The sequence below is a fragment of the Stegostoma tigrinum genome, chromosome 7, assembly GCF_030684315.1.
Source record: "Stegostoma tigrinum isolate sSteTig4 chromosome 7, sSteTig4.hap1, whole genome shotgun sequence".
NCBI classification, from domain to species: Eukaryota; Metazoa; Chordata; class Chondrichthyes; order Orectolobiformes; family Stegostomatidae; genus Stegostoma; species Stegostoma tigrinum.
In genome coordinates, this window is record NC_081360.1 from 101,963,072 (window position 1) to 101,975,621 (window position 12,550).

Here is a 12,550-nt window from a genome sequence, read left to right on the forward strand (position 1 = left end):
ACGTCCACATGCTTGTCCAATGATGACTTAAATGTACCTAAAGTTGGCGAATCTACTACCGTTGCAGGCAAAGCGTTCCATTCCCTTACTACTGAGTAAAGAAACTACCTCTGACGTCTGTCCTATATCTTTCACCCCTCAATTTAAAGCTATGCCCCCTCGTGCTTGCCGTCACCATCCTAGGAAAAAGGGTCTCCCTATCCACCCTATCTAACCCTCTGATTATTTTATATGTCTCAACTAAGTCACCTCTCAACCTCCTCTCTAACGAAAACAGCCTCTAGTCCCTCAGCTTTTCCTCATAAGACCTTCCGTCCATACCAGGCAACATCCTAGTAAATCTGCTCTGCACCCTTTCCAAAGCTTCCACATGCTTCTTATAATGCGGTGACCAGAACTGTATGCAATACTCCAAGTGCGGCCGCACCAGAGTTTTGTACAGCTGCAGCATAACCTCTTGATCCCTCTATTAATAAAAGCTAAAACACTGTATGCCTTCTTAACAGCCCTGTCAACCTGGGTGGCAACTTTCAAGGATCTGTGTACATAGACCCCGAGATCTCTCTGCTCATCTACACTACCAAGAACGAGATGTGATCTCATTGAAACATAAAGGATTCTTAAGGGCTTGATGGGGAGAGTGTTGAGACAATATCTCCCCTCATGGGAGACGAGGCCATTGTCTCAGATAAAGGGGAGCCAGTTTAAGACTGAGATGAGGAAGATTTTCTTCTAATGTTCGAGTGCCTTTGGGATTCTTTGCCGGAGAAAGCTGTGGGGGCAAAGTCCTTGTGTATATTTAAGGTTAAGATATATTCTTCCTCAATGGGCCCACCAAAGGTTATGAGGAAAGGGCAGGAAAGTGTATGTGAAGAGTGTAGAATTAACCATGATCCCATTGAGTGGCAGGGCAGAAGTGAGGGTTGAGCAGCCTAATCCCATTCCTAACAAAAACTGAAAGAACTGTGGATGCTGTAAATCAGGAACAAAAACAGAAGTTGCTGGAAGAGATGAGCAGGTCTGGCAGCATCTGAAGAAAAATCAGTTAGTGCTTAAGGTCCAGTGCCCCATCCTCAGAACTGATAGTGGCTAGGAAAATGTTGGTTTATATGCAGAGGATAGGGTTGGGGCAGGGGCTAAAGCATAAATGATAGGTGGCAATAGAGCCCAAAGAAAGTGTGAAGCTGGATGAACACAGCAGGCCAAGCAGCATTTTAGGAGCACAAAAGCTGATGTTTTGGGCCGAGACCCTCGCCCTTTTTCTGATGAAGAGTCTAGGCCCGAAACGTCAGCTTTTGTGCTCCTAAGATGCTACTCGGCCTGCTTTGTTCATCCAGCTTCACACTGTTATCTCAGATTCTCCAACATCTGCAGTTCCCATTATCTCTGGGCCAAAGAGTGTTGGACAGAGAAAGGAGTTGGTAACAATCTGGCTAGGAGAGCAAAAAGCTGTTAATGGAGACTGTTAGTGGCTAACAATAGGTAGTGTGTAATGGTGGGTTATGTGATAACAAGGCCTAATGTGTGGGGCAGAGAGCTAGGACATAGGAGGGTTCAAGCCCTAAAATTATTGAACTCTATTGAGTCTGGAGAGCTGCAAGATCACCAAGTGGAAACTGAAGTGTCATTCCTTCAGCTTGGGTTGAGCTTTGCTGGAACACTACAGTGAGACAGATGTTGCCCAGGGAACAGGGTGGTGCGTTAAAGTGGCAGGCAATTGGTAGCTCAGGGTCTTTCCTGTGAGCAGAATGTAGATGTTCTGTGAAGTGGTCACCCAGTCTACCCTTGGCTTCCCCAGTGTAGTGGAGACCACATTGTGAGCAGCGAATGCAGTCGACTGGATTGTGGGAAGTGTAGGTAAAGTGCTGTTATAAAGAGTGTTTGGGCCCTTGGATGCTGGGGAGGGAGGAAGTAAATGGGCAGGTGTTGCACCTTTGGTTGCAGTGGAAGGTGCTATGGGGCTGTTGGGAGTGAAGGAAGAATGGACCAGGTTATCCAGAGGGAATGGTCCTGGTGGAAGGTGGACAGGGGAGGAGAGGGGGATATTTGTCTGGTGGCATCTCACTGGAGGTGGCGGAAATGGCATCTGGTGGGATGATAAGTAAGGACGGGAGGGGGGACCCTATCACTATTACAGGAGGGAAGGGAGGGTGTGAGGGTGGACGAGCGGGAGATGGGTCGGACCCGATTTGAGGGCCCTGTTGACCACGGTGCTGGGGAGTCCTTGTTTGAGGAAGATGGTGGACGTTCTGGAATTGGAAAAATTCATTGATTTCCCTTCCAGTTTTCCCGCTGCCCTCACTTTCACCTAGTTTGTCTCTGGCTCCTTCCTTCCCTTCCTCGGTATCTCTACTTTCATTTCTGGGGATAGACTGGCTACTAGTATCCATTATAAACTTCCCCCAACTCCCACAGCTACCCAGACTGTACATCCTCTCACCCCCACTTCCTATAAAGATTCCACCCCATTCTCTCAGTTCCTCTGTCTCCAGAGGCCAACTTCGACAAGGGAGCCTCTGAAATGTCCACCGTCTTCCTCAGCCGAGGATTCCCCAGCTCTGTTGTCGACAGGGCCCTCAACCAGGTCCGACCCATCTCCTGTACTTCCACCCTCACCCCTTCCCTTCCATCCCACAACAGCGATAGGGTTCCCTTAATCCACACAGACTATCCCATCAGCATCCACATCCAGAAGATCATCAGCTGCTGTTTCCACCGACTCCAGTGAGATGCCACCACCAGGCACACATTCCCCTTCCTTGTCCACCTTCCACAAGCACCGGTCCACCCTTCATGCATAGCACCCCCCAAAAGCCCTATGGCACCTTCCCTTGTAACCAGCAGAGGTGTAACACCTGCCCATTTACCTTCTCCCTCCCCATTGTCCTAGGGCCCAAACAGACCTTCCAGGTGAAGCAACACTTTACCTGCACATCCTACATTCTAGTCTATTGCATTCGCTGCTCTCAATGTAGGCGCCCTTACACTGGGGAAACGAAGCATAGACTGGTGACTGCTTCTCAGAACACCTACATTCTGCTCGCAAAAAAGACCCTGAACTTCCAATTGCCTGCCACTTTAACTCGCCACCCTGCTCCTTGGCCAACATGTCTGACTCAGAGTAGGAACTGCAGATGCTGGAGAATCTGAGATAACAAGATGTAGAGCTGGATGAACACAGCAGGCCAAGCAGCACCTCAGGAGCAGGAAAGCTGCTGTTTCAGGCCTAGAACCTTCTTCAGAACCCTTTTCTGAAGAAGGGTCAAGGCCCAAAACATCAGCTTTCCTGCTCCTCTGATGTTGCTTGGCCTGCTGTGTTCATCCAGCTCTACACCTTATGTCTGACTCAAGTTTGCTGTAGCATTTCAGAAGTTCAGCGCAAGCTGGAAGAACAACACCTCAGTTTCCACTTGGACCCCACAGCCTTCCAGTCTCTGTAAACATAGAACATTACAGCGCAGTACAGGCCCTTCAGCCCTCGATGTTGTGCCGACCTGTCATACCGATCTCAAGCCCATCTAACCTACACTATTCCATGTATGTCCATATGCTTATCCAATGTCGACTTAAATGTACCTAAAGTTGGCAAATCTACTAACGTTGCAGGCAAAGCGTTCCATTCCCTTACTACTCTGAGTAAAGAAACTACCTCTGACATCTGTCCTATACCTTTCACCCGTCAATTTAAAGCTATGCCCCCTCGTGCTCGCCGTCGCCGTCCTAGGAAAAAGGATCTCCCTATCCACCCTATCTAACCCTCTGATTATTTTATATGTCTCAACTAAGTCACCTCTCAACCTCCTTCTTTCTAATGAAAACAGCCTCAAGTCCCTCAGCCTTTCCTCTTAAGACCTTCCCTCCATACCAGGCAACATCCTAGTAAATCTCCTCTGCACCCTTTCCAAAAGCTTCCACATCCTTCTTATAATGCGGTGACCAGAACTGTACACAATACTCCAAGTGTGGCCGCACCAGAGTTTTGTACAGCTGCAGCATAACCTCTTGCTTCCGGAACTCGATTCCTCTATTAATAAAAGCTAAAACACTGTATGCCTCCTTAACAGCCCTGTCAACCTGGGTGGCAACTTTCAAGGATCTGTGTACATGGACACCGAGATCTCTCTGCTCATCTACATTACCAAGAATCTTACCATTAGCCCAGTACTTTGCCTTCCGGTTACTCCTACCAAAGTGCATCACCTCACACTTGTCTGCATTAAACTCCATTTGCCACCTCTCAGCCCAGCTCTACAGCTTATCTATGTCTCTCTGTAACCTACAGCATCCTTCGTCACTATCCAATACTCCACCGAACTTAGTGTCGTCTGCAAATTTACTAACCCATCTATCTATGCCATCATCCAGGTCGTTTATAAAAATGACAAACAGCAGTGGACCCAACACCGACCCTTGCGGTACATCACTAGTAACTGGTCTCCAGGATGAACATTTCCCATCAACTACCACCCTCTGTCTTTTTTCAGCAAGCCAATTTCCGATCCAAACTGCTATATCTCCCACCATCCCATTCCTCCGCATTTTGTACAATCGCCTACTGTGCGGAACCTTATCGAACGCCTTGATGAAATCCATGTACACCACATCAACTGGTTTATACTCATCTACCTGTTTGGCCACCTTCTCAAAGAACTCAAGGTTTGTGAGGCACGACCTTCCCTTCACAAAACCGTGCTGACTGTCCCTAATCAAATTCTTCTTTTTCTAGATGATTATAAATCCTATCTCTTATAACCTTTTCCAACAACTGAGGTAAGGCTCACTGGTCTATAATTACCAGGGTTGTCTCTAATCCCCTTCTTGAACAGGTGAACCACATTTTCTATCCTCCAGTTGTCTGGCACTATTCCTGTAGACCACGACAAGTTAAAGATCAATGCCAAAGGCTCGGCAATCTCCTCCCTGGCTTCCCAGACGATCCTAGGATAAATCCCATCCAGCCCAGGGGACTTATCTATCTTCACCCTCTGTAGGGTTTCTAATACCTCTTCCTTGTGAACCTCAATCCCACCTAGTCTAGTAGCCTGTATCTCCGTGTTCTCCTTGACAACATTGTCATTTTCTAGAGTGAATACTGTCGAAAAAATAAAAAAAAGTTCAATAATTTTAGGGCCTGAACCTCCCATGTCCCAGCCCCCTTCTCCACACACCAGGCCTTGTTAACTCTCAGTCTGCCACTACACAGTACTTATTGCTGTCCGCTATCAGTCTCTATTAACAGCTATTCACACTCCTAGCCAGATTGTTGTCAACTCCTTTGTCTGTTCTCTCTCATTGGGCTCTATCGCCAGCTATTGTGTACGCCTTAGCCTCTGCCTCACCCTATCGTCTGCACATAAACTGACAGGGAGAGAGAAAGCAGGAAATTATAGACTGGTTAGCCTGATGTCGGTGGTGGGAAAGATGCTGGAGTCAATTATAAAACATGAAATTACGACTCATTTGGATAGCAGTGACAGGACAGATCAGAGTCAGCATGGATTTACGAAGGGGAAATCGTGCTTGACTCATCTTCTGGAATTTTTTGAGGATGTAACTATGAAGATGAACAAGGGAGAACCAGTGGATGTAGTGTACCTGGACTTTCAGAAAGCCTTTGATAAAGTCCCACGTAGGAGATTAGTGAGCAAATTTAGGGCATATGATATTGGGGGAAAAATACTTACTTGGATTGAAAATTGGCTGGCTGACAGGAAGCAGAGAGTAGTGATAAACGGGTCCTTTTTGGAATGGCAGGCGGTGACCACTGGGGTACCACAAGATTCGGTGCTGGGACCGCAGCTGTTTACAATATCCATTAATGATATAGATGAAGGCATTAAAAGTAATATAGCAAATTTGCTGATGACACAAAGTTGGGTGACAGTGTGAAACGTGACGAGGATGATATGAGAATACGGGGTGACTTGACAGGCTAGGTGAGTGGAAGGATGCATGGCAGATGCAGTTTAATGTGGATAAATGTGTGGTTATCCACTTTGGTGGCAAGAACAGGAAGGCAGATTACTATCTAAATGGAGTCAAGTTAGGTAAAGGGGAAGTACAACGAGATCTAGGTGTTCTTGTACATCAGTCAATGAAAGCAAGCATGCAGGTACAGCAGGCAGTGAAGAAAGCTAATAGCATGCTGGCCTTCATAACAAGAAGAATTGAGTATAGGAGCAAAGAGGTCCTTCTGCAGCTGTACAGGGCCCTGGTGAGACCGCACCTGGAGTATTGTGTGCAGCTTTGGTCTCCCAATTTGAGGAAGGACATTCTTGCTATTGAGGGAGTGCAGCGTAGGTCCACGAGGTCAGTTCCCGGAATGGCGGGACTATCATATGTTGAAAGATTGGAGCGACTGGGCTTGTATGCACTTGAGTTTAGAAGAATGAGAGGGGATCTGATTGAGACATATAAGATTATTAAGGGATTGGACACTCTGGAGGCAGGAAGCACGTTTCCGCTGATGGGTGAGTCCAGAGCCAGAGGACACAGTTTAAAAATAAGGGGTAGGCCATTTAGAACAGAGTTGAGGAAAAACTTCTTCACCCAGAGGGTGGTGGATATATGGAATGCTTTGCCCCAGAAGGCAGCGGAGGCCAACTCTCTGGATACTTTCTTGAAAGAGATGGATAGAGCTCTTAAAGATAGTGGAATCAAGGGTTATGGGGATAAGGCAGGAACAGGATACTGATTGTGGATGATCAGCCATGATCATAATGAACGGTGGTGCTGGCTCGAAGGGCCGAATGGCCTACTCCAGCACCTATTGTCTACTGACATTTTCCTAGCTACCATTAGTTCTGAGGAAGGGTTACTAGATCTGAAACGTTAACGGATGTTTTTTTTCTTTGCTGCTACCAGACCTGTTGGCTTTTGCAGCAACTCCTGTTTTTATTCCTCTTACTATCCTGTTTCTCATGGCCAATTTTCCTGTTTGTAAAAACCATAAGAACTGTGGATGCTGTAAATGCCGTTCTGAGAAAGGGTCACCAGACCCGAAACGTTAACAGATGCTACCAGACCTGCTGAGCTTTTCCAGCAACTTTGCCTTTGTTTCCTGTTTGTAAAACTGCTATGTTGTTCATTACTGTTCAAATCTATGTCGTCACTCTGTAGATATTGTCTTGCAACACCAAGAGGATATCAAAAGGATGGATGAGCTCCGTGGCCAGATCGGAGATGATTGGCTGCGTTATCAGCATCACCTGAACAGCCCCAAGGAGGAGCGAACAGACAACTCTGAGATGCCCAATGCCCCTGGCAAGGATGAAGCTGACAGCTCCTCCAGCATCTTCCATCACAGCAATAGCCTGGACATTGCCTCTGAGGATTCAGGAGACCCTGCCAGGGGTGACGAGACCACTCTGCTAGCCCTGGGCAGCAGCATCCAGGACGAACATGCCTCCAGCTACCTCACTCCCGATGAAGGGGCTTATTTGAATAATTCTGTGTCACTAGTGGAGACACAGGAAGAAGAGGAAGAGGAGAAGGAGGAGACAGTGAGAGGTACAATGCAAAGTGTTGGGGACATGGCTCTTTCTGAGGTACTGATGTCCAATGAGACAAAGGATAGTAACCTTTTGGTAAAAGATACTTGGAAGTGATGACCAACTACTTGCAATCTATATTAGTGACCAGGAATTTGGGAGTAAATATGACATTTAAATAACAAGGGTGTGTGGGAAAGTTAGTTGTGAATGCCTGAATGGAGCCTGCAAAGGGATATCAGTGGGTTCAGTGAGGGGGTGAGTATGTGCCAGATAGAATATAATGTGGAAAGATGAGTGTGTTCACTTTAATGGGGAAAAAGAGCAGTAACATATTATTTAAATAAAGATTTCAAAATACTGAGGTACAAAGAGATCAGATGTCCCAGTACAAGAATAGCAAAATTAGCATACAAATGCAGCAAGTAATTGGCAGGGTTAATGGAATGTTGCCGTTTAATGCCGAAGGAATGAATTTAAAAAGTAACGGAGTGTTGCTGCAATTATACGTGGTCTTAGTGAAACCACACCTGGAGTACTGTTGTACAGTTTTGGCTTCCTTTCTTAAGAATAGGTATTCTTGTATTGAATGCAGTTCTGAGTCCATTCCTGAGCTGATTCCTGGGTTGAAGTGTTTGATGAGGAAAGGTTGATCGAATTGGACCTATACTCATTGGTGTTTAGAGGAATGAGAGAATCCGGCAGTGACTCCAATGTGCAGGTTTTTCACTGGATGTGCAGCACTTTGGGACATCCTGTTGTAGAGTTCCTGTGTAAAAGGCCCAGCCTGTCTTTCTGTCCTCACTGTTAGATATCTGCCAGCCCTTCATTGTTGGCCGGTTGGTGGAGGAGGAGCCTGAGTTGGAAAGCAGCTGGATGTTCCTGCGAGTGACAGAGGACCAGCTCCTGGAGGTGGATCTAATGAATGCAGACGTCCTGGAGAAACTGGAGCTGAGCAGCCTGACAGCCATCCACAGCTCCGAGGAGTTCTGGGAGGTAAGTCAGTTCTGGAGAAGTTGCCTGGCTTTACCTGCTCCGCGTGGTCCCTGCTCTTGCACACTTGAGTCGCCCTCAGGATCTTGGTTTAAGGTGTATAGAATGGTATAACACAGACACCAGATCATTTGGCCCATTGTCCCTGTACTAACTCTTCAAAGGCACTATCTAAATTAATCCCACTGCCCTGCTCTTTCCCTGTCACCTTGCAACATTTCCTTCTAAATTTCCTTTGGTATTTTCTGTGGAAAGTTACAACTGAATCTGCTTCTGGGCTCCTTCTGGCTGTGTGTTCGTGTCGTCACATGCTGCTTTAAAAAAAAATTCTCCTTTCCCTGTGGTTCTCTGGATCAGATGTTATTTCCTGCACCCTCTCAACAATCTTGCTAAGAATTACTGTCATAACAGACTTGCTGTTTCTCCTCCTGTCCAACAGATCCAGTAGAGCTCACTAAATCATAGGGCCTTCATTCTGATTTAATGATCCTGTTGGTCTGATCCTCTTGTTTACAATGGCAGTGTATCTCTAAATATCTGTCTTCTCAATGGATTTGCCTGCAGTGCATCTTTTTGCTTTGTGGCAGAGGGTCTCTCACTATGCACCACCTAACGCAGTACCTTATTTCCAGCTTGTTCTTTGGAAATTATCTTTCAGCAGTGAACATTGTGATTTGTCTACTTTTTGAAGGAGCCATGGGCAGAATGTGACTGTTTAAGAGCATACGAAACCAATTGGTCGATTTTTTTGATCAAACATATTCCAATTTGTCAATGATGAGACAAAGATGCACTGGAGTGTTACATTCTCTGGTGCATTCAGTTTTCTTTTAGGTCTCTGGCTGAGAATGAGCATCGCGTACAGACATACAGATGTTCACCACTTTCTACCTCACTGAGAGCATCCGTAAAGAATGGTCAGTGCACAGTTCGTAATCAGGATCCTGTCTATCACGGTCACTTGTCTTTGCACACCCACCCGATCACTTTTTATCTCTGTGTACTGGGGAAAAATAAACCGCTCACTCACATCCTCCCATGTATGTCCAACACTACCACACCATATATAAGCTAGCATGTGTGGAAGGGAGATTTCTGCATCAACATTAAACTCAGTTTATGTTTTCTGGCAGCAAACCTTTTTGTAATTAATCCACGGCATATGGGTATTGCTGGCTGGGCCAACGTTTATTGTCCATCCCTTAATATCCTGGACAGGGTGGTGCTGAGCTGCCATATGCTGTAGTTTGACCCACAATGCCATTAGGGAGGGAATTCCAGGATTTTGATCCAGTGACGGTGAGGGAGCAGCAGTGTATTTCCAAGTGAGGATGGTGTGTGGCTTGGAGGGAAACCTATGATAAGTGGTGGTGTTCCTGTGTTTCCCCTGCCCTTTCCCTTTCCGGAAGTGGTTTGGAAGGCACCATCTTAAGGAATTTTGAGTGGTTTTTAAACATGGTAGTGAATCTTTTGGAATTCCTTAACCAGACAACTAATTTTCTGAAGAAGGGTCCTGACCCGAAACGTCAGCTTTCCTGCTGCTCTGATGCTGCCAGGCCTGCTGTGTTCCTCCAGTTCCACACTCTGTTAGCTATGGAAGTTCAGTGATTGAAGAGCTTCTAAGCAAGGATCAATAGTTTCAAGATACTAATAACATTGAGAGATCTAGAAATACTGTGGGAAAATGGCATGAGTTCAATGACCAGCTATGATCTAGCAGGGCAGAGCAGGCTCAAGGAGCTCAGTGGCCTTTTCCTGCTTCTCTGATCCCGGATTTCAATGTTAGTTAGTTTGAGGTATGGAGAAAGATGAGATCAGTTAGGACTATATTTGCTGGAATTCAGAAGAATGAGCAGTGTTTTGTAGAAACCTATAAAATTCCAGCAGGACCAGATAGGATAAATGCAGGAAGGATGCTCCCGATGACCAGGAAGTCCAGAACCAGGGATCACGGATTCAGGGTGGGACTGAGAGGAAGAGGAATTTCTTTACCTAGAGAGCACTGAGCTGGTGGAATTCACTACCGTACAAAGTGGTTGTGGCCAAAATATTGATTTTTTTTTCCCAAGAAAATTGGGGCTAAAGAGGTCAAAGGGTAAGGGGAGAAAGAGAGAACAGGGGACTGAAATAAATGATCAGGTGTTGAATAGTGGAGTAGACTCAAAGTGCCAAATGGGCCTCCTTCAGTTCCTATTTTCTATGTTTCTAACGCCACCTCAATCCAGATTCCAAAGGACCAAGTAGCAAATTCAGCACATTGCAGTGCTTGAACCCTGAATCTATCCGCTCTTCAACCAGCTCAACTCCAGGGAGGTACTGAGCCTCCCTCCAATTGCTCTGCTTTGTGTGTACCCTTTCCGGCCTAGGGTGAGGGGAACTCTTGCTGCTATAAATGGATGCAAAACCCTCCAGACTTCCCTGTACAGCAAGCTTATTCCAGGTGTGTTTTTTCCACTACCTTTCTTTGCCCCTCACCAAACCCACACGCCCCATCCCAACTCAGCTGTAGCCGAGGCCCTATCATAACCTGGTCTTCTTTATTTCAGGAAAATAATTCTGAGTCTTGCCTTTCTCGGCAGAGCAGAGGACAGGCTCTCCCAGCAGTGGAGTGCTGCTTCAGTTACATTCGCAGGGACAAACGCAAAAGGAAATATGTGATCCTAGACAAGAATCCCCAGGATGCCTCTGAGGTGAGTGTGGAAAAGAACATTGAGTTATCAGCCTTGGAGGGAGTGCAGCAAAGTTTCAACGAGATGATGCCTGGCTGCTGCATATTGAGTTGCTTGGAGAGACTGCACAAAACTAAGGTGGTTTTCTCTGGGATTCAGATGTTGAACGATTTGATCAAGTTTACAATCCATCAAGGAGGAGTGAGCGAAATTATTTTGGTTGTGGTGTATAAAACGAAGGACAGGTTTAAGTTGTTTTTAGGAGTGAAATTTGGCAACAGTTCTCTTGTAGCAAATATTCTGTCTGTTTCTCACTCTTGCAGATTTTGGGGATCTCTTCTACAAATGTGAATTGATATTCACCAGTTGATTGGTTAACAAAAACTCACCCAGTCACGTGTTTAAAATGTACAATGGATTACTTGGTTCTTGAGGCAAACCTGCCATCCTAACAGAGTCTGGTCTATGCACCCAGAGCAATGTGGTTGATTCTTAAACATAAAATATAAGAGTGGTAATAGGTCATTTGGCCCTTCAAACCTGCTATGCCATTTTTATGATCATGACTCATCATCCAGCTCGGTAGCCTAATCCTGCTTTTTCTAGCCCCCTCCACATTCTTTGATCCCTGTTGTCCCAAGTCCTAAACATTTAACTCCTCAAAAGCATTCAGTGTTTTTGTTTTGACTGCTTTCTGTGGTAAAAAGATGTGTAGGCTTACCACTTTCTGGGTGAAGAAATTTCTTCTCTTCTGAGTCCTAGATAGTTTACCCCATGTCCTTAAATTGATCCCTGATTCTGGACTCCTTTACTCTCTAAAATGGCCTAACGGGCCTCTTAATTCACTTAGGGCAATTGGGGATGTGCAACAAATGCTGGTCTTTGCACAAATCCTCCTTGAATGATTATGATGTGGTAGGCATCACAGAGGCATGGTTGCCTGGAGTTTGGGACTGGCAGTTAAACATCCAAGGATTCACAACATATCGAAAAGACAGGGAGATGGGCAGAGGGGGTGGGGTTGCCTTGTCGGTTAAGAATGGAATTAAATCTACGGCACTGAATGACATAGGGTCAGAAATGTGGAGTCTGTGTGGGTGGAATTGAGGAAGCACAAAGGCAAAAAAACTATAATGGGAGTTATGTACAGACCCCCTAACAGTGATCAGGACCAGGGGCGCAAGATGCACCGAGAAATAGATAGGGTATGTCAGAAAGGCAAGGTCACCGTGATCATGGGGGACTTCAATATGCAGGTGGATTGGGTGAATAATGTTGCTGGTGGATCCAAAGAAAAGGAATTCATGGAATGTTTGCAGGATGGCTTTTTGGAACAGCTTGTGATGGAGCCCACAAGGGAGCAGGCTATTCTGGACTTAGTGCTATGTAATGAGCCAG

At 45.9% G+C, this 12,550-nt stretch overlaps 1 protein-coding gene across 2 annotated transcripts in view; it reads left to right on the plus strand.

Moving 5' to 3' along the window:
- The window catches only part of stk11ip (serine/threonine kinase 11 interacting protein), a 133,759-nt gene that overhangs the window by 48,359 nt on the left and 72,850 nt on the right, over nt 1-12,550 (plus strand). The window contains exons 14-16 of one of the 2 annotated variants that reach the window (XM_048534777.2): nt 7,120-7,509; nt 8,302-8,486; nt 11,030-11,173. In XM_048534777.2, the coding sequence (XP_048390734.2) occupies nt 7,120-7,509; nt 8,302-8,486; nt 11,030-11,173 (719 nt within the window). The remainder of the gene's footprint in view (nt 1-7,119; nt 7,510-8,301; nt 8,487-11,029; nt 11,174-12,550) is intronic. The other variant, XM_048534778.2, reaches the window with a different exon arrangement.